Here is a 21,844-nt window from a genome sequence, read left to right as displayed (position 1 = left end):
GGGTATCAGGGGTTATGGGGAGAAGGCAGGAGAATGGGGTTGAGAGGGAGAGATAGATCAGCCATGATTGAATGGCGGTGTAGACTCGATGGGCCGAATGGCCGAATTCGGCTCCTAAAACCTATGAACTGGTTCATGCCAACCAAGTTGCCCCATCTGTGGGAGCCCCACCTGCCTGCGTTTGGCCCATGTCCCTCCAAACCTTTCCAATCCATGTACCTGTCCAAAATATGTTTGTATATTGTTATTGTACCTGCCTCAACCACTCCCTCTGGCAGCTCGTTCCATACACCCACCACCCTCTATGTGAAAAGCTGCCCCTCACGTTCCTTGTAGTTCAGTTTAGAGATACAGCCTGGAAACAGGCCCTTCGGCCCACCTGGCCTGTGCCAACCAGCGATCCCCACACACAAACACCATCCTACACCCACTAGGGACAATTTTTACATTTACCAAGCCAATTAACCCACAAACCTGAACGTCTTTGGAGTGTGGGAGGAAACCGAAGATCTCGGAGAAAACCCACGCAGGTCACGGGGAGAACGTGCAAACTCCGTACAGACAGCACCCGTAGTCGGGGATTGAACCCGGGTCTCCAGCGCTGCATTCGCTGCGAGGCAGCAACTCTACCGCTGCACCACCGTGACTGTTCCTATTAAATCTTTCCCCTCTCACCTTAAACCTCTGCCCTCTAGGTCATGATTTCTCTATCCTGGTGAAAAAAATGACAGTGCATTCACCCTATCTATTCCCCTCATGATTTTGTACACCTCTATAAGATCATCCCTCAGCCCCCTGCACTACATGGACTAAAGTCCTAAGCCTGCCTCACTTCTCCCTGCAGCTTAGACCAGGTCTGCTGCCAACATCGGTCTCTGTGCAACCTGACAGCACGAGAGGGATTTGCCTGTCGAGTCTGTCACCTGACTCACTGCATCCTTGAATGGTTTCCCATTAAAATTAATTTGTGTGAATCAGAACAGCTTTGTTGCTCTGGAGCACAGCTTTGCTTCAGGAAGGTTAGCTTATCAAAGTTCCCCGAGAACTCCAAAGATATAAGAAAATAAAGAAATAAAAAAGTCGGAGGAACCACGGCAGAAATCAGGACGGCCAAATGCCATGGGGCTTGAAGGTTAATCTGCCCTCTGTAAATTGCCCCTAGTGTGTAGGGAGTGGATGAGAAAGTGGGAGATCATAGATCAGGATTGCACGGGTGATCAATGGTGGGCCGAAGGGCCTGTTTCCCTGCTGTATCTCTAAACTGTTTCATTCCAGCATGTGCAGTTTCTTCATAACCAACTAACCGTGTGGAACTAACATGAGACAGCAGAGTCATAGAGTGATACAGTTACCCACACCAGCCAACATGTCCCAGCTACACTAGTCCCACCTGCCCGCGCTTGGTCCATATCCCTCCAAACCAGTCCTATTCATTAACCTGTCCAACTGTTTTTTAAATGTTGGGATAGCCCCAGCCTCAACGACCTCCCCTGGCAGCTCGTTCCATACACCCACCATACACTGTGTGAAAATGATACCCCTCGGATTCCTATTAAATTCCTATGGAATTTTCACACACAGAGTTATGAGTCTGTGGAATTCTCTACCTCAGAGGGCGGTGGAGGCCGGGTCTCTGGATATTTTCAATAGAGAGCTAGATAGGGCTCTTGAAGATAGTGGAGTGTGGGGATATGGGGAGAAGGCAGGAACGGGGTACTGATTTGTGGATGATCAGTCATGATCACATTGAATGGCGGTGCTGGCTCAAAGGGCCGAATGGCCTACTCCTGCACCTATTGTCTATTGTCTATTGCCTATAAATCTTTCCCCCTTCACCTTGAACCCATGTCCTCTGGTCCTCGATTCCTCTACTCTTCTACCCGATCTATTCCTCCCATGATCTGATTCACCTCTGCATGTTCTGCCGTTTTTGATCTGCAGGAGCAATATGTCTTTGTACATGATGCCATTCTCGAGGCGTGTCTGTGTGGGAACACGGCCATACCTGTCTGTGAGTTCCGAGCTAACTTCTACAACATCACGAAGGTGGACCCACAGACCAACTCCAGTCAGATCAAAGATGAGTTTCAGGTGAGCAAATGTGAGAAAACGCTGCTGAAATACACGGCTTTAAGTAAGGAATGTGTGGGATAAGTGAAGGATATTCAATGGCAGTGATATCAGTAGGCCTGGCGATCGCTTCGCCCAACAACTCCGCTCAGTTCGCATTAACCAACCTGATCTCCCGGTGGCTCAGCACTTCAACTCCACCTCCCATTCCGATTCCGATCTTTCTGTCCAAGGCCTCCTCCATGGCCAGAGTGAGTCCCACCGTAAATTGGAGGAGCAGCACCTCATATTTCGCTTGGGCAGTTCACACCCCAGCGGTATGAACAATGACTTCTCCAATTTCAGGTAGTCCCTGCTTCCCTCCTCCTTCCCCTCCCCTTCCCAGCTCTCCCACAGCCCACAGATTCCGCCTTTTCCTTTTTTCCTTGTGGAGGGAATGGACAGGCAATTTCGGGTTGGGACTCTTCTTCAGACTGATGGAGTAGGGGGGAGAAGAAGCTGGACAAGAGAGGTGCAGGATAAAGGCTGGCGAGTGACAATAGACAATAGACAATAGACAATAGATGCAGGAGAAGGACCATTCGGCCCTTCGAGCCAGCACCACCATTCAATTTGATCATGGCTGATCATCCAAAATCAGTACACCGTTCCTGCCTTCTCCCCATATCCCTTGATTCCTTAAGTATTAAATCTCTCTTGTTCCATACACCCCACCACTCTTTGTGTGAGCAGGGGAGGGGGTTGTGAGAACATGGGCATATCTTCGTGCACTTGGAGACCAGGACGTTATCTCAGAGAGGCTACTCAGCCTGAGTAATCTCAGTTTACTCGAGCTTTATAGACGGGAAGATAAATGACAGCAGGAGAAAGACCCTGGAACTTGGAGATGCAGAACACAGCCATATCCATTGATGTCTCTCTGGAGAAGAGAGTCAAGAGTCAAGAGAGTTTTATTGTCATGTGTCCCAGATGGGACAATGACATTCGTGCTTGCTGCAGCACAACACAATATCATAGTACAGAATGGGAGATAAAAGTTCAGTGTGTCGATATCCCATAGACCATATATATACGCATAAATAAACAGATAAAGTGCAATAGACTGTTATAGTTCAGAGTTTGTTTGATGTTGTGTTTAATAGCTTGATGGCTGTGGGGAAGAAGCTGTTCCTGAACCTGGATGTTCCAGATGTCAGGCTCCTGTACCTTTTTCCTGATGGCAGCGGAGAGATGAGTGTGTGGCCAGGATGGTGTGGGTCTTTGTGAAGTGCGGGTGATTTAACGATATTGAGATACGGAGGAAGGTCATTGTAGTGAATTCTTAAGAATTAATTAAAATGTTGAGAAAGGAAAAAAATTAAATAGTTGATACATTACATTTTATTCAAATTTAAATTAAATGTCATAAGGTCGTAAGGTCATGTGAAAGAAGTAGAATTAGACCATTCGGCCCATCAAGTCTACTCCACCATTCAATCATGGCTGATCTATCTCTCCCTCCTAACCCCATTCTCCTGCCTTCTCCCTATAACCTCAGACACCCGTACTAATCAAGAATCTATCTATCTCTGCCTTAAATATATCCACTGACGGCCTCCGCGGCCTTCTGTGGCAAAGAATTCCACAGATCCACCACCCTCTGATTAAAGAAATGTCTCCTCATCTCCTTCCTAAGTGTAAGCAGTCTAACTCCTCCTTTAGCTAGTTATCGCCACGCGCCTACAGAGAAATAGTACAGAACCTACCACAAACATGCAGGTACAGCAGGCGGTGAAGAAAGCGAATGGCATGTTGGCCTTTATAACAAGAGGAGTTGAATATAGGAGCAAAGAGGTCCTTCTGCAGTTGTTCAGGGCCCTGTTGAGACCACGTCTGGAGTATTGTGTGCAATTTTGGTCCCCTCATTTGAGAAAGGACATTCTTGTTGCAGCGTAGGTTTACAAGGTTAATTCCCGGGATGGCGGGACTGTCATATGCTGAGAGAATGGAGCGGCTGAGCTTGTATACAAAGGAATTTAGAAGGATGAGAGGGAATCTTATTGAAACGTATAAGATTACTAAGGGTTTGGACACGCTAGTGGCAGGAAACATGTTCCCAGTGTTGGGGGAGTCCAGAACCAGGTGCCACAGTTTAAGAATAAGGTGTAAGCTATTTAGAACGGAGACAAGGAAACACTTTTTCTCACAGAGAGTTGTGAGTCTGTGGAATTCTCTGCTTCAGAGGGTGGTGGAGGCAGGTTCTCTGGATACTTTGAAGAGAAGGCTAGATTGTGCTCTTAAAGATAGCAGAGTCAGGGGATATGGGGAGAAGGCAGGAACGGGGTACTGATTGAGGATGATCAGCCATGATCACATTGAATGGCGGTGCTGGCTCGAAGGACCGAATGGCCTACTCTTGCACCTATTGTCTATTGTCTAAACTGCCGCCTGTCCATGTCCTTGACAGATGCTGCCTGACATGCTGGGTTTCTCTAGCACTGTGTGTTTTGAGTGGAGCGCTGATGATGGTTTTGTGCCCGTTGTTTTGTAGACGCTGAATATCGTCACCCCTCGTGTCCGAGCCGAAGATTGCAGTGTGGGGCTGTTGCCGCGCAACCACAACAAGAACCGCAACATGGATGTACTCCCCCCGGACCGCTGCCTGCCCTTCCTCATTTCTGTTGATGGAGAAACCAGTAACTATATCAATGCAGCACTCATGGACGTAAGTACAAGACCACTCTTTATCAGTTTGTGTATAACGCTTGGGTAGACACAAAGTGCTGGAGAGAAGGAATGGGTGACCTTTCGGGTCGAGACCCTTCTTCAGACTGATGTCAGGGGAGTGGGCGGGACAGAGATAAAATGTAGTCAGAGACAGTGAGACTGGTGGGAGAACTGGGAAGGGGGAGGGGATACAGTTCTCCCACCCACTCCCCTGGCATCAGTCTGAAGTCAGCCATTCCTTCTTTCCAGAGATGCTGCCTGTCCCGCTGAGTTACTCCAGCATTTTTGTGTCAAGCTTGGCATCATGTTCAGCACAGACGTTGTGGGCTGAAGAGCCTGTCCCTGTGCTGACCCGCTCCACGCTCCACGCTCCACATTTGTGCAGATTAAAATACCGTATTTAAACTTCCTATGGTACGTCAGAAGCCTGTTCTGACCTAACATTATTTCAAAGACGTTTCCTTAATCATGGCCTGATAATGGCGAAAAAACTAATACTTAAATTTTGGAAATGCACATCAGTCCCTACTGTGAAGATGTGGATTACAAACATGTCTGAGACACTACATTTGGAAAATATTAGGCTTGTCTTGGCAGAAAAACCAGATCAATTTTTCAAGACATGGACAGCCTTTACCGAATTCTTACAAGGATAGTATGCACAACACAACTTTGGATTTAAATCCAACTATGGGTTGGGTGAGGTGGGGGACGAGAGGCAGGTATATCTCCACTTTTTTTTTTTCCCTTTTCCTCTCTTATATCTTTATTCACTCTATGGCCACACGACTAGTAGTCTAGGGGTTCCATCTTTACACTTTACACTTCTTCCCTCTCTTGTTCTCTCTCTTATCTTTCCCCTTATTTCCAGGCTAAAAGGTTAAAATTGAAGCTGTACAATAACTGTATAATTTTATATGCCGATTGTTTTATTCTTGCACATTTGCTTCTAATAAAAATAATAAATAAATAAATAAATAAATGGATCACTATGCTTTCTATGAATCGCCTGTGTGTGTGTGACACTGTTGACTAACGTGTTGTTCCCTGGTCCCCACAGAGCCACAAGCAGCCCGCTGCCTTTATCGTCACCCAGCACCCGTTGCCAAACACCGTCACTGACTTCTGGAGATTAGTGTTTGATTATCACTGCTCCGCCATCGTCATGTTGAATGAACTCGACGCCGCACAGGTAGAGTGGGGTGGGGGGGGGAGTCAGTCGCTACCGTGTTCCTGTCTGTTCCGCGTTCCCCCTGTCTTACTGTGGACCAGGCTTGTAGGAAAACGCTACTCAGAGTCGTGGAGGAAGAGAAGGAGGCGTTAAATGATCCATTTGTTTACCTTCATCTAATTATTAACACACTGTCTCCAACTGGTGCAGCTCACAGCTTCATTTCCAGCCTAGAATTGAACATAGTCATGGAGCGATACAAACATGGTCCATGCAAACCATGATGCCCCACCTGAGTTTGGCCCATTGGCCAGCATTTGCCCCATATCCCTCTAAACCTTTCCTTTCCACATAACCTTCATAGAAACATAGAAAATAGGTGCAGGAGGAGGCCATTCGGCCCTTCAAGCCTTCGAGTTTTCCATGTAACATTCCAAGTGCCTTTTAAAGGTAGACAATAATGCTGGAGAAACTCAGCGGGTGAGGCAGCATCTACGGCAGTATCTATGCTGCCTCACCCACTGAGTTTCTCCAGCATTTTTGTCTACCTTTGATTTTTCCTGCATCTGCAGTTCTTTCTTAAACAAGTGTCATCTAAATGTTGTTATTGTGCCAGCCTCAACTACCTCCTCTGGCAGCTCGTTCCATACACCCTCCATCCTCTGTGTGAAAAAGTTGCCCCTCAGGCACACTGGTGCAGCGGTAGAGTTGCTGCCTTACAGTGCTTGCAGCGCCAGAGACCCAGGTTTGATCCCAACTACGGGTGCTGTCTGTACGGAGTTTGTACGTTCTCCCCGTGACCCCGTAGGTTTTCTCGGAGATCTTCGGTTTCCTCCCACCCTCCAAAGACGTGCAGGTTTGTAGGTTAATTTGCTTGGTGTATGTGTAAATTGTCCCGAGTGTGTGTAGGATAGTGTTAATGTGCGGGGATCGCTGGTCGGTGTGGACTCGGTGGGCCGAAGTGCCTGTTTCCGCGCTGTATCTCGAAATCTAAACTAAACAAAACTAAATAATTCCCTTCTCACCTTAAACCTCTGCCCTCTGGTCCTTGATTCCTCTATCGTGGTCTATCCTGCAACCATTCACCATGTCTATTCTGTCGTGATTGTATACACTTCAAGATGATCTCCCTTCAGCCAACTGTGCTACAAACAATAAATTCCTAGCCTGCCCGACCCTTCCTTATAACTTGGTCATTGGGTCATAAGCGACAGGAGTAGAATTAGGCCATTTGGCCCATCAAGTCTACTCCAGCATACAATCATGGCTCATCTATCTCCCTCATATCCCCATTCTCCCCATAACCTGTGACACATGTACTAGTCAAACCACCAACATCCTCGTAAATCCTCTCCGGACTCTCCTCGGCTCCATGACATAACCTTATATTACTGAGCAAATAGCGTTTAAGGTTATAAATGTAAAGAACGTGAGGCTACCTGTGGAAGTAGAGGTTTGAGTTTAGTTCAGAGACACAGCACAGAAACAGGTCCTTCACCTCACCCGAGCCCACGCCGACCATCGATCACCCACCCATTCACACTCATTCTCAGTTAAGCCGCTTTCTCATCCACCCCCTAACCCACGCTCGGGACAATTTACAGAGGACCAATTAATGTATAAACCCGCACGGTCTTTGGGATGTGGGGGGAAACCGGAGCACCGGGAGGAAACCTACAGGGAGAACGTGCAAACTCCACACAAACTGCACCTGAGGTCAGGATCGAACCCAGGTCTCTGACACTGTGAGGCAGCAGCTCTACCCGCTGCGCCACTATGCTCCTCTATTTAATGTGGAGTGTGGGAAGATTTTACTTAAATTAATTCTAATATGCACATCGATGTTGCTTTTTGGAGATGGCAACAGCAGGTGAAATATCAGCAGATTTGAATCCGATCTATCATCTTCCAATTGGTCTGTAGAGACTTTTCCCTTTTCAATCTGCCATAACTATTTCCACCAAACCGCTTGCAGACAGAGAACGCCTCAACAGGATAAGTGTTTAGCCAACTTGTAGTAGGTTGAGTTTAAGATCCACCAGTAATTCCGTATTCTGACAGTGACTCTAATGAAAGTCCTTGTAAAAATCTTTGTGTCTCAGTGTTCGCGTCAGCCTATGTAAGTGATTGTGTCTTTTCAACCAGCTCTGCATTCAATACTGGCCAGAGAAGAGCTTGTGTTGTTATGGCCCCATTCAAGTGGAATTCATCTCCGCAGACTTTGAAGAGGATATAATTGTTCGTGTCTTTCGGATCTACAACATGGCACGGGTAAGAGAATCCACCAGCGTTCAAATGTTTATTCATCAACAGCGTTTATACAAATGCAACTCTTTACTCAGTCAGGCTCTGAAATCCACCCATTTTCTATGTTGAAAGGGCATTGTGTGGCAAGGCAAATCTTTCCACAACTCTTATTATTGCATTTTTAATGAAGTTCGCATTATTAGAATGGGTGGAAGAGTAAATACTTCCCCCCGCTGGGTCATGAGAATATCCCCCAAGCTTTTTATCACTAATTCATGGAAGAGTTTTGAAAAGTAGATTTTTCTGTGAAGGATTTTGGTGTAAGGGTTCAGATCTGGAACATTCGTGGGGTCAGAGAGCATGGCAACAGGCCTTTCGGCCCACTCATCCATCCTGACCTAGATGCCCCATCTACGCTAGCCCCATTTGACCCCTATCTTTCTAAACATTTCCTTCATATACTCGTCCAAAAGTATTTTACTATAAATGTTGTTATTGTGCCTGCCTCAACAACTTCCTCTGGCATTTACTTCAATGTACCTATTCAATTCAGTGCTGTTTTGGTCCCGTAATTCGAGGAAGGACATTCTTGCTATTGAGGGAGTGCAGCGTAGATTCACAAGGTTAATTCCCGGGATGTCGGGACTGTCATGTGCTGAGATAATGGAGCAGCTGGGCTTGTATACTCTGGAGTTTAGAAGGATGAGAGGATATCTTATTAAAACGTATAAGATTATTAAGGGTTTGGACACGCCAGAGGCTATCTTTAAGAGCCCTACCTAGCTCTCTCTTGAAATGATCCAGAGAACCGGCCTCCACCGCCCTCTGAGAATCTCGTGTGTGAACTTGATAAGCAGATGTCATCGTACGTTAAATCAAAGATGAGAAACAACACAAAATGTTGGAGACAAGAGGATGCAGATTGGTGGAATCTTGACTTGGAAAACAAAGTGGTGGAGGAACTCAATGGGTCAGGCAGCATCGGTGGAGGGAATGGACAGATCAGTCTGAGTTAAGGTCCAGACCCGAACCATGGTCTATCCATTCCCCCCACAGATGCTGCCTGACCCGCTGAGTTCCCCCAGCACCTTGTTTGTTGCAACAGAAAATATTGTCATCTATTGTGGTTTAACCACAAGGCAGGGGTGAGAACTGATATCCAATGGAGCTTAAGAACCATCATGATGTGTGTCAGAAACTGTCTTGGAGTGACTGAGTTGTTATTTAATTAAAAGCAAAACTCATTCTGAGGGCTGGGACATTGATCGATTTAGAGATGCTTAATCACTGATTAATTAAAAAGTCATCAAGCAAAATTAATCATCTTTAAAAAAAAACCTAATATGTCCAGTTTTTCTGCAGTGGGCAGACAGCCAATAGTTCTGGGCCTCACTTTATTCCAGTGCGGTGATTTTGTCATCTATGGTTCAACTGATAATCTTTGCAGAAACTTCTGGGTCAATATGTACGGCAACAGGTCACTGAGGCACAGCATGCGGTGGGTAGATACGTTGGTTATTGGTGAGGCAGCACCTGGAGCCTTGGTTCTCTCTACACCATCGTCTAGATCTCCCATATCCCCATGTTGGGGGAGTCCAGAACCAGGGGCCACAGTTTAAGAATCAAGGGTAAGCCATTTGGAACCGAGATGAGGAAACACTTTTTCACTTGTGAGTGTGGAATTCTCTGCTTCAGAGGGCGGTGGAGGCCGGTTCTCTGGATGCTTTCAAGAGAGAGCTAGATGGGGCTCTTAAAGATAGCGGAGTCAGGGGATATGGGGAGAAGGCAGGAACGGGGTACTGATTGGGGATGATCAGCCATGATCACCTTGAAAGGAGGTGCTGGCTCGAAGGGCCGAATGGCCTACTCCTGCACCTATTGTCTGTTGTCTATTGTATATTGTCTATTTCCCTTATCGCTAACTAGTCTGAAGAAGGGTCTCCATCCGAAACATCACCGATTGCCTTCCCCGCTGAGTTACTCCAGCTTTTTTGTGTCTATCTTGGTTTAAACCAGTATCTGCAGTCACTTCCTACACATCTGGGATGTTGTGTTCAGTTTTGGTGACCCCCCGCTACATGAATGATGCCCCTAAGCAGCAAAGTGGGCAGAGAGGGTTTTACGAGGATGTTGCCAGAACTCGATGGCCAGAGCCATAGGGAGAGGTTGGGCAGGTTATTCCTTGGAGCGCAGGGGGCTGAGGGGCGATCTTGTGGAGATGAATAAAACCATGAGGGGAATAGACAAAGTGAATGCACAAAGTCTTTGTCCCAATGTAGGGGAACCAAGAACCAGAGGATATAGGTTTAAGGTGGGAGGTGAAAGATTAATATAAACCCGAGGGTCACATTTTCACACAGAGAGTGATAGACAATAGACAATAGACAATAGGTGCAGGAGGAGGCCATTCGGCCCTTCGAGACAGCACTGCCATTCACTGTGATCATGGTTGATCATCCCCAATCAGTACCCCGTTCCTGCCTTCTCTCCATATCCCCTGACTCCGCTATCTTTAAGAGCCCCATCTAGCTCTCTCTTGAAAGCATCCAGAGAACCGGCCTCCACCGCCCTCTGAAGCAGAGAATTCCACACTCACAAGTGAAAAAGTGTTTCCTCATCTCGGTTCCAAATGGCTTACCCTTGATTCTTAAACTGTGGCCCCTGGTTCTGGACTCCCCCAACATGGGGACATGGGAGATCTAGACGATGGTGTAGAGAGAACCAAGGCTCCAGGTGCTGCCTCACCAATAACCAACGTATCTACCCACCGCATGCTGTGCCTCAGTGACCTGTTGCCGTACATATTGACCCAGAAGTTTCTGCAAAGATTATCAGTTGAACCATAGATGACAAAATCACCGCACTGGAATAAAGTGAGGCCCAGAACTATTGGCTGTCTGCCCACTGCAGAAAAACTGGACATATTAGGTTTTTTTTTAAAGATGATTAATTTTGCTTGATGACTTTTTAATCAATCAGTGATTAAGCATCTCTAAATCGATCAATGTCCCAGCCCTCAGAATGAGTTTTGCTTTTAATTAAATAAAAACTCGGCCACTCCAAGACAGTTTCTGACACACATCATGATGGTTCTTCAGCTCCATTGGATATCAGTTCTCACCCCTGCCTTGTGGTTAAACCACAATAGATGACAATATTTTCTGTTGCAACAAACAAGGTGCTGGGGGAACTCAGCGGGTCAGGCAGCATCTGTGGGGGGAATGGATAGACCATGGTTCGGGTCTGGACCTTAACTCAGACTGATCTGTCCATTCCCTCCACCGATGCTGCCTGACCCATTGAGTTCCTCCACCACTTTGTTTTCCAAGTCAAGATTCCACCAATCTGCATTCTCTTGTCGCCAACATTTTGTGTTGTTTCTCATCTTTGATTTAACGTACGATGAAATCTTCTTAACGAGTCCACACAAAAGATTCTCAGAGGGCGGTGGAGGCCGGTTCTCTGGATACTTTCAAGAGAGAGTTAGATAGGGCTCTTAAAGATAACGGAGTCAGGGGGTATGGGGAGAAGGCAGGAACAGGGTACTGATTGGGGATAATCAGCCATGACCACATTGAATGGCGGTGCTGGCTCGAAGGGCCGAATGGCCTACTCCTGCACCTATTGTCTATTGTCTATTAGAGGTTGTTCAGCCAGAGCTGAACACACATCTTGGCATCTGCACACAATGGTGTCTGTCTTGTCACTTCTTGTGCTGCTGGTGCGTGGTGGTGGAAGGATTGGTGGAGACAGGGCCGCGATCAACGTGAACGCTCTTTCCTTCACCCCGTGCGATGAAACGGCCAAATGTCATTGTGCGTTTGGCTTCAGATGTTAACGTTTGCGACGCGTGTATTTTGTTGCGTGGGAGTGCGGACGCAGTCACGTGTCGGCGCTGATCTCTCTGTCAATTTCCTTGCAGCCTGAGGATGGCTATCGCATCGTGCAGCAGTTCCAGTTCATTGGCTGGCCTTCCTACAGGGACATCCCCATGTCCAAGCGGTCTTTCCTGAAGCTGATCAAACGTTTGGAGAAGTGGCAGGAAGAGTACAGCGGTGGTGACGGGCGCACGGTGGTGCACTGTTTGTGAGTGTCAGCAACACACACTTGTCATCACCTTTACCTATAGAGTCACGGAAACTGGCCCTTCAGCCCAACTCGCCCATGCCAACCAAGATCCCCTAATTACACTAACGGGTCTGTCCCACTTACGTGGCTTTTCCAGCGACTGCCGGCACCCGTCATAGGTTGTTGCAGGTTGCCGAAAATGCTCAACATGTTGAAAATCTAGCAGCGACCAGAACAAGGTACGACTCTCGGCGACATGTCACCAGGGTGTCGCCTGTACGGTCGTGAGTCGTCTCCTCGGTCGCCCAAAGAATCGTAGCGTTATTTCAGGTTGCCGCTGGATTGTCAACATGTTGAACATTTTCGGCGACCTGCAACAACTATGACGGGTGCCGGCAGTCGCCGAAAAAGTTGCGTAAGTGGGACAGGCCCGTTAGACCCACCTGCCTGCGATTTGAGTTTGAGTTTGTTTTAGTTTATTGTCACATGTACCGAGGTACAGTGAAAAGCTCTTGTTGCTAACCAGCCAATGAAAAGACGATACAATACATGACTACACAATTATATGACCATCCACAGCGCACAGACGTGAATAACGTTTAGTGCAAGATAAAGTCCAGTAAATTCTGATCAAAGATAGCCCAAGGGTCTCCAATGAGGTAAATGGGAGGTCAGGACCGCACTCTAGAAGATGGTTCATTTTCCTGGGAAGAAACTATCGCCCATATATCTACATCGGTGAGACCAAGTGTAGGCTTGGTGATCACTTCGCCCAACACCTCCGCACAGTTCGCAATAACCAACCTGATCTCCCGGTGGCCCAGCACTTCAACTCTCCCTCCCATTCCCAATCCGACCTTTCTGTCCTGGGCTCCTCCAAGGCCAGAGTGAGACCCACCGTAAATTGGAGGAGCAGCACCTCATATTTCGCTTGGGTAGTTTACACCCCAGCGGTGTGAACATTGAACCACTCAGGCCCCTATTAAATCTCAGCCCTCTCACCTTAAAGCCGTGTGTTGTGTGTGGTTGTTGAAGATGCTGGTGCTTTTGTCTTTCAGTAACGGTGGTGGGCGCAGTGGAACACTCTGTGTTGTCCGCAGTATCTGTGAGATGATTCATCAACAGAATATAATAGATGTTTTTCACACCGTTAAAACATTACGGAACAACAAATCCAACATGGTGGACACGCTGGTAAGGCCGGATACTCACTGCGTGCCCTGCTAATCTTGTCACGTTTCCAGAAAGGTTTTTAGATCTGGAATTACAAGTGACGTTATTAGATTTAAAAGACAAAGTGCTGAAATAACCCGTGCAGGAAAGAACTGCTGGAGCAACTTAGCGGGTGTGTTAAAGATAGCGGAGTCAGGGGATATGGGGAGAAGGCAGAAACAGGGTACTGATTGGGGATGATCAGCCATGATCACATTAAATGGTGGTCCTGGCTCGAAGGGCCGAATGGCCTACTCCTGCACCTATTGTCTATTGGGACAGGCAGCATCTCTGTAGAGAGGGAATGGGTGGCCTTCCGGGTTGAGACCCCTGTTCACACTAAGTTTTACCCTCTTTAAGATAGACCTTGGTTCATAGTCATGCATCAACCTGTTAAACTGAACACGCTGCTAAAATAGCATTTACGTTTTGGTTGTTACTGGAACAAAAGTAACATGGTCATAAATTCAGACAATGTGGCCCAACTTGCTCACGCCAACCAACATGCCCCAACTACACTAGTCCCACCTACCCACGCTTGGCCCATAACTCTCCAAGCCTTTCCTATCCGTGTAGCCATCCAAATATTAGACGTGGGCAGTTACAGCTTCAGCAAATAATTCCACTTCAGTGGTTCTTGGTTTCTTGGTCCTCCAAAATATTCCAAATGGAATTTAAACTGGAGGTGGTGCCCCATCTCTCACCCCTCTACTCCCTCAACCACACCTCTCTCCATCTTCCTCTCCTCACCTCTCCATCTCCTCCCCCTCCCTCCCCTCTCTCCTCCCCTCCCCCACCCCTCTCTCCTCCCCCTCTTCAACTCCCTCTCCTCACCCCTCTCCCTCTCCTCCCCCTCCCAGCGGGTAGAGCTGCTGCCTCACAGCGCCAGAGACCCGGGTTCGATCCTGACCTCGGGTGCTGTCTGTGTGGAGTTCGCACGTTCTCCCTGTGACCCGTGTGGGTTTTCTCCGGATGCTCTGGCTTCCTCCCACATCCCAAAGTCCGTGCGGGTTTGTAGGTTAATTGGCCCGGTGTGAACGGGTGATCGATGGTCGGCGGGGAATTGGGGTGGAGATGGTTGCCTGGGGAAATTATCTGGAGCTGAGATCTTTGACATTCAGTCATCGCATCTATCATTTGTTTAAGAAGGAGCTGCAGATGCTGGAAAATCTTAGGTAGACAAAAATGCAGGAGAAACTCAGCGGGTGCAGCAGCATCTATGGAGCGAAGGAAATAGGCAACGTTGCCTATTTCCTTTGGGTTTCGGCCCGAAACGTTGCCTATTTCCTTCACTCCATAGATGCTGCTGCACCCGCTGAGTTTCTCCAGCATTTTTGTTTACCATCGCATCTATCATCCTCTCCTCTTTCCCAACTTTCTTCCCCCACCCGCACAGAATCAGTCTGAAGAAGGATCCTGAGCCAAATGATCTCCAGAGATGCTGCCTAATCTTCTGGGTTACTCCAGCACTCTGTCAATAGGTGCAGGAGTAGGCCATTCAGCCCTTCTGCGTCCTTGTGGCCAGGGTTGGTTCCTGCCATGGATTGGTTTTTATAGATCCATTGTGGATATGTATGTATGCGGAGCTGCTGATCACAGTGAGAGTCCCATGTTTTATGGGGAATGTTCCGTTTTTCCCCTTCCAGGAGCAATACAAATTCTGCTACGATGTGGCCTTGGATTACTTGTGTTCATTTTGACGATGAGAAGAGTTGCCAGGGTAACGCAGTGACATTTTGGGCAAAGAAGCCTTCTCTGACTTGTGGAAAAGTGCTCGTCCAGAAGACCTTTGTATAACTCTGTGCATTCAAACCCTTGGGGAAGCAGGAACGAGGGTGAACACGGCATTCCTGCCCACAGGACTACCCACAATGGCCAAGGATCACTCCAGACTTTATGGGAGTTCCACATTTGCCAGAGGTTCTGACGTATTCAGTTTGAATTTTGATTTTTGCCAGCTGTACATTTTGTTGGTTGTCCTTGTGTTACATCTGTTGAAACGACACTATTAGCCAAGTATCATTTAGCATTTCCTGGTCACCCGTATCGGGAATGCTAAATAAAACTGGGCAATGATATTCCTGTTAGACGTTTGTTGTGTTGATGTTGATGTTCCCAAAGGCAGCAGGTTGACATTGGAGAGACACAGTTTGGAGGGAACCAATTATTTTGTGAGAACAAGCCTCTAAAATGTCATTCTAACTTTCAAACAACTTTCAACTGCTCTTCAGGCACCTGACCTATAAACAGAGTAAGCCATTGTTTGATCACTTGTGACTGAGACAATTGAAGGTTCATCTTAATAATCTGTGATGTGTCCAGTGCAGAACGTGTTCATGAACTTGTGTGGTTGCAGCTTAGAATACTTCTGGGAAATATATGTAAAACACTTTGGCATTTTTCTTTACAATTTATTTTATACAGAATGAGTTATGGATCATTTGTACAATTTTGTTCAGCATTCTATCTCCCTTTCTGTGACTTTACTGAAAGAGATATCACACAAATACTCACCTGTCAGTCCCAGGTGTGTGAACTTGTTATCAACCACTAAGGCACAATGTTAAAATGTTTGCTTTAAGCTCCAAAATCAACTGGTTATTTACTGCAAAATGGGGGTGCATTAGAGAGCAGTGATTTATATATGAGATTAAAAGCTGAATTGCATAGAAACTGGAAATCTGGAATGAAAAACAGGAACTCTTAAAAATGTACCAAACTAAAGCGGTTAAAAAAAAAAGTGATACAAAGAACTGCAGATGCTGGTTCACAAAATAACACACAAAGTGCTGGAGTAACTCAGCGGGCCAGGCAGCATTTCTCGAGAACATGGATAGATGATGTTTTGGGTCGGGGCCCTCTACAGAAGACAAGTCCCGATCCAAAATGTCACCTATCCATGTTCTCCAGAGATGCTGCCTGACCTGCTGAGTTACTCCAGCACTCTGTGTCCATTTTTGGGGGTAAAACAGGCTTGACTTTTCTGATGTGATCCCGAATCAGGATTTGGAAATAAATAATTTGATCAAAGGCGTTAAACAGTTATTTGAACATGTTGCTCATTCAACTAAGTTCTATGTTAATTTCAAGTGACCTGTTTTCATTTCTCTGGAGAATGCCTCACCATTCATTCATTTATCCACTGTTCCAATCTCGTTAACTTGCAATGGAAAAAAAACAGGTTAAACCTCGATGGAAATTAACGTCATTGGATTAGTCAGAGCGTTAACCATAAGGTTGAGGAGATTCTGTTTCTGGCCATTACATACCTGTTCCCACTGATTAATGCAGACATGGGTAAGGTGCTCTGTGTCAGAAGGTTGCAGTTATCCAAGAGCCTTGTAAAGGTGACTGGCTGTACTTTGGGTGTGATTTAGCCAAATTCATCCCTCTCTTTGTTACTGGCTGAAAACAAAAGTGTAGTATCAACTGTGTACAGTATGTCTCTTGTCAGTTCCACTGAAGTCCTGTCAAAACATCATTCTTATACTTTTACTAAACTTTAATCAACTTATCATCCTTGTAGATAATATGAATGCCATGAAGACATATTTATAAGAGAAGAGTGAAATTTGAGTTATACAAAGTCCTGAAACTTTACAAGGGACCTTAAAATTCTACCTCTATCAGGTTGTTTGGTTGTGGCTCAGAATACCGCTGGGAAATATATGTAAAACACTTTGCTTTGTCTGGCATTTTTCTTTACAATTTATTTTATACAGAATGAGTTATGGATCATTTGTGCAACTTTGTTCGGCATAAGAATATTTTATCTCCCATTCTGTGACATTACTGAAAGAGATATCACACCAATACTCACCTGTCAGTCCCAGCTGTGTGAAGTTATGGTCAACCAGTAAACTCCAAGATCAAACATGTGCTGCAACGTTAGGCCTTTGCCGAGTTTGTGGCATTGTTAGTGCATGGTTGCGGCAACTTTTAGCACCCATGTGGCCGGTTGAGGCAATTGATTCTTTCTTTATTCCTTGACATTCAGTTATAAAAATCATGTAATTTGATTGTGAAAGATCAAAGCAATATTCTTGGATCTAATTCGTGCCAAAACAAAAAAATGGGGCTTGACTGTAATAACCTGCAACACCCTGAACAGCCAACGATGAGACACAATTGACTCCATACTGACCCATAAATCAATGGCTGGTATAAATAATCTTGCAAGCTTCATGCTGTGTCGGTGAGATGCAATCCAACACGCAGTGTACTTTCACTCTGAATTTTTTCTGCGGCTTTCTGTCCACTCATTTCAGCAGAAAAGCAAGCTAGGCTATTCAGTGTGCTCTCCCCAGTTTAAATACTAACTCTGTGTAAGCAGAATATTACAACAATGTACAGCAAGAAAATATTCACCTCAGTATGTCCCCCCCCATCCTGCTCATCAGTGAGTGTTGTCCCCTTTTACAATCAGTTTCTGTGTTTCGTAGGTGATGCATGTTGCAACATTCAGTGTATGATATTCTGTAGTAGGTTCCTTTTCCAGCTTCATAAATTGTGCTCAGTTACGTTAAGTCAAATAATATATGAAATATATTTTTGACGGTACATAAAAAGTAATGTGACCTTTTTACAACTACTACACCATTTGATTAATTTATTCTTGTATGTTGTAAGGAAATGTTTGTAACATGGGCTGTGAGCCGCTTGTATTATAAAATAAATGGAATATGTGATGCATGTGTGATTCCCTCTGCTGCCAGTATGATTATCGTGTAAAATATGGGGGAGTCCAAAACTAGAGCTACTTCCCCAGTTATCTCAGGATCAGCTTCTTCCCCTCTGTTATCAGGCTTCTGAACCAACCTTCCATAGGCTGGGGTACTCTCCCATTCACCTCTACCCCATTGCGGACATTGGACTTTGTAGGTATGTTACAAAACTTACCTTCAGCGGCGCTGCAGTTCTGTCACTGGCCATGTGCTCGACTTTGGCGCCTTTGAGAGGGGGGCGGGTTTAAAATGCCGTTTTTCTCCAGCCTGTTCAAATCGATCTTTGTCAGGCTGTTTAGTTGCTGAAGAAAAATCGCTCCAATTTTATTAAAATTAGCGCTGGATAATTTAATAGCAGGAGTAAAATTAAAATCGTCTTCTAAAGCCGTCAACGCCGACAACGGGACGGATCTCACGTAGGGGACAAAGCAAGGTACACCGTTTATTTTTACATATAAACGTGCTTCTTAGGATGCCTTTAATCAAAATTTCATGTTATGAAAATGTGATTATGTAAATATACGAACCGGCAGTATTTTTCTTGCCGATATGGGGTTCAAATTCACTGTAATCGCAACGTTCCAAACGATCTCGTTCCACAAATTCTCACTCGCAAGATGATTTGAATGGCCATTAATTTACGGGAATTAAAACTAAATTCCTTCCATTTGGCCTATAAATTAATGACAATGAGATTTAATAATCATATTATATTGTGAATTCTTGTGTGAATGTTATTTGGACACTTAGGCTATTAAAAAATGCTAACCTTTTCTTAAGAAATGGATAGATGTTAAGATCTAGTAATTGAATTTTGTAATTAGCTACAATTAGGTAACTAACTAATTAATTATATGCTTTAATTTCAGGTCATCCAAGTAAGATTGTTTCATATTTGTTTCAGAATGCTTCAATCTGTAATAACTGAAAATTAATTTTTAAGAAAGTTATGGGCTTTGACTGTCCTTGATCACAGCTTTTGAGTTAAGTCAATGGAAAAGCAAAAGGGAACAAGATGCTAAGTTCCGAGTATGAAAATGGCCGTAACTTTATTAATACTGAAGATATGAAAGTGAATTAGATGTCAAATTAAACTTCTTTTTGTGCTTTATCTGATGGGGTAAATTGCGGGCTTGATTTTTAAAATCTCAAAATGTTGTAACATTGCTAGACTTTGTCTCTGGAACTAATGCGCCACCATGCTGACTCCTCACCATTGACTCCATCTACACTTCACACTGATTCAGAAATGCAGCCAACACAATCAAAGACTTGTCCCGCCCCAGTCATTAGAAGGCCCCCGCTCCTGTCCGACAGAAGGTACAGAAGCTTGAAAGCGCGCACCACCAGACTCAGGGACAGCTTCTTCCCCTCTGTCATCAGGTTCTGAACGGTCCTTACATAAGCTAGGGTACTGTCCGATTCACCTTTGATGGCGTTTCAATGCCAGCGTGTGGAGATGGGGACTCCCTCTGCCAGAGCCCAGCCGGTGAATGTGGAGCAGAACAACAGACAGCCAATCATGTCATCTCTGGGTGCCCGCTCTACCACCCACCAAATGGAGCTGTGTCAGGGCCTGGCAGACATTGACGCCAACAGAGCCAACAACCTGGCTGCTCAACTCCCGGCTTGAGATCTAACTATTCCTTTGGTTTATGTTTCATGCTCAAGCAGAAGAAGACCTCTAGAGAGGTCTACTGAGAACTATATGCTGCACTCTGTATCTTCCCCTTTGCTCTGCCTATTGTACTTGAATTTGACTTGATTGTATAGACAGTGTTATCTGATTGGTTAGCATGCAAAGCAAAGCTTTTCACTGAACCTTGGTACAGGTGACAACAATAAAGCTGAACTTCATTCTTCACTTCAGCGTAAAGTCTTGAAGGTGAGGGAGGGGTCAAGGCCGTGTTTCATGAATTCTGTTCCTCCTGAACTACAGCTGCAATGTGTCAAATGCCAGGTACTTAAAGATGAACATTTGGGAAGTACATCCTGTGACGGATGGTGAGGAGACTTGGGTCTAAGGAAGTGTAAACTGGTTACTGCGGACAAGCCGTGGTCAGATTTATCCTGCGGTCATGAAATAAGATGAAATCAATAGCCTTCCTCATGGAGAGTCGAGAGTGGTTCATTGTCATGTGTGTTGTCAGTGGAACAATAAAACTCTGACTTACAGCAACTTTACTGGCCCATTAACTCAAAAAATATATACCTTAATCAATGAACAATCAGTACTACTTGGTAACAGGACTATAATGGAACACAAACCAAGTCAGTAGTGCAACTAAAGACACAGTGCATGGTAGGCCACAGTTGCGGAGGTCAGTGTTGTGCAGTGTTCAACAGCCAGATGGTTGCTGGGAAGATGCTGTTCTTGAACCTGGAGGTCACGGTTTTCAGGCTCCTGTACCTTCTCCCCGATGGTAGCAGCGAGATGAACCGGGGGGGGGGGGGGGGGGGGGGGGGGGGCCAGAGGGGACACGTCCCCCCCCCATGATTTGAGAGGTGGGGGACATCCCCGCCAGGTTAACCTGCCTGGGCTTGCTGGAAATATGGCCAGCACGGAGAAGCAGTGCTGGTATCCCGTCAGTCCAGACAGGGATGTTGGTTAACCCGGTGAGACAGGCAGTTGAGCTGCATTTAGCGCTGGATTGAGCCTCCGAAGCCCCGCGCGCGTGCGTGTGAGTGGGCATTCGCACGAGGCCGCCAAAAAATTGTGTCCCCCGTCCCCTCCATGTTTTGAAAGCGAGTTCCGCTCTTGCACAAACCCATCCAATCCAATGGGAACTTCGGGCTGAGGAAGGTAAGGTTACATTGTTGATAACTATACAAAATATATAATGCTGGGGCTCTGCAAGGCGCTGGTCAGACCACGTTTGGAATATTGTGAGCAATTTTTGGACCCGTATCTGAGGAAGGATGTGCGGGCTCTGGAGAGGGTCCAGAGGAGGTTTAGAAGAATGATCTCAGGGTTAACGTATGATGAGCGTTTGACGGCACTCGGCCGGGACTCGCTGGAGTTTAGAAGAATGAGGGGGGACCTCATAGAAATGTACAGAATAGTGAAAGGCCTGGATAGAGTGGATGTGGAGAGGATGTTTCCACTAGTGGGAGAGTCTAGGACCAGAGGTCACAGCCTCGGAATTAAAGGACGTTCTTTTAGGAAGGAGATGAGGAGGAATTTCTTCAGTCAGAGGGTGGTGAATCTGTGGAATCCTTTGCCACAGATGGCTGTGGAGGCCAAGTCAGTGGATATATTTAAGGCAGGGATAGAAAGATTCCTAATTAGTACGGGTATCAGAGGTTATGGTGAGAAGACAGGAGAATGGGGTTAGGTGAGGGGGAGATAGATCAGCCATGATTGAATGGTGGAGTAGACTTGATGGGCCGAATGGCCTAATTCTGCTCCTATAACTTATGATGCCACTCACTTATTTATGCTTGGAGTAATTATTTAATTACTTATAAGTGTCTTAAATATTTTCGTTCTTTTTGGCTTTCTAGAGGGTTATACAATTTTAATCGTTTATTTTATTTGTGATAGTTTTTAAATGTTTATTCAGCAGTATTATAGGCAGAGGTTGTTCAGAATAAAGGAAGTACCTTTAGAATGGAGATGAGGAAGAATGTCTTTAGTCAGAGGGTG

General features: G+C 45.8%; 1 protein-coding gene across 4 annotated transcripts in view; it reads left to right on the top strand.

Moving 5' to 3' along the window:
- The window catches only part of ptprt (protein tyrosine phosphatase receptor type T), a 540,461-nt gene extending 521,518 nt beyond the window's left edge, over nucleotides 1-18,943 (top strand). For 2 of the 4 annotated variants that reach the window (XM_055652682.1, XM_055652681.1), the window contains 7 exons: nucleotides 1,942-2,091; nucleotides 4,601-4,774; nucleotides 5,837-5,968; nucleotides 8,093-8,218; nucleotides 12,117-12,280; nucleotides 13,321-13,456; nucleotides 15,121-18,943. In XM_055652682.1, the coding sequence (XP_055508657.1) occupies nucleotides 1,942-2,091; nucleotides 4,601-4,774; nucleotides 5,837-5,968; nucleotides 8,093-8,218; nucleotides 12,117-12,280; nucleotides 13,321-13,456; nucleotides 15,121-15,174 (936 nt within the window). In that variant the 3' untranslated portion in view covers nucleotides 15,175-18,943. The remainder of the gene's footprint in view (nucleotides 1-1,941; nucleotides 2,092-4,600; nucleotides 4,775-5,836; nucleotides 5,969-8,092; nucleotides 8,219-12,116; nucleotides 12,281-13,320; nucleotides 13,457-15,120) is intronic. The other 2 variants (XM_055652684.1, XM_055652683.1) reach the window with 1 other exon arrangement.
- The last annotated feature ends 2,901 nt before the right edge of the window (nucleotides 18,944-21,844 follow it).

This window comes from Leucoraja erinacea, chromosome 21, assembly GCF_028641065.1.
Source record: "Leucoraja erinacea ecotype New England chromosome 21, Leri_hhj_1, whole genome shotgun sequence".
NCBI classification, from domain to species: Eukaryota; Metazoa; Chordata; class Chondrichthyes; order Rajiformes; family Rajidae; genus Leucoraja; species Leucoraja erinaceus.
The sequence above is the reverse complement of the archived record's forward strand: the minus strand, read 5'-3'. Positions and strand labels throughout refer to the sequence as shown.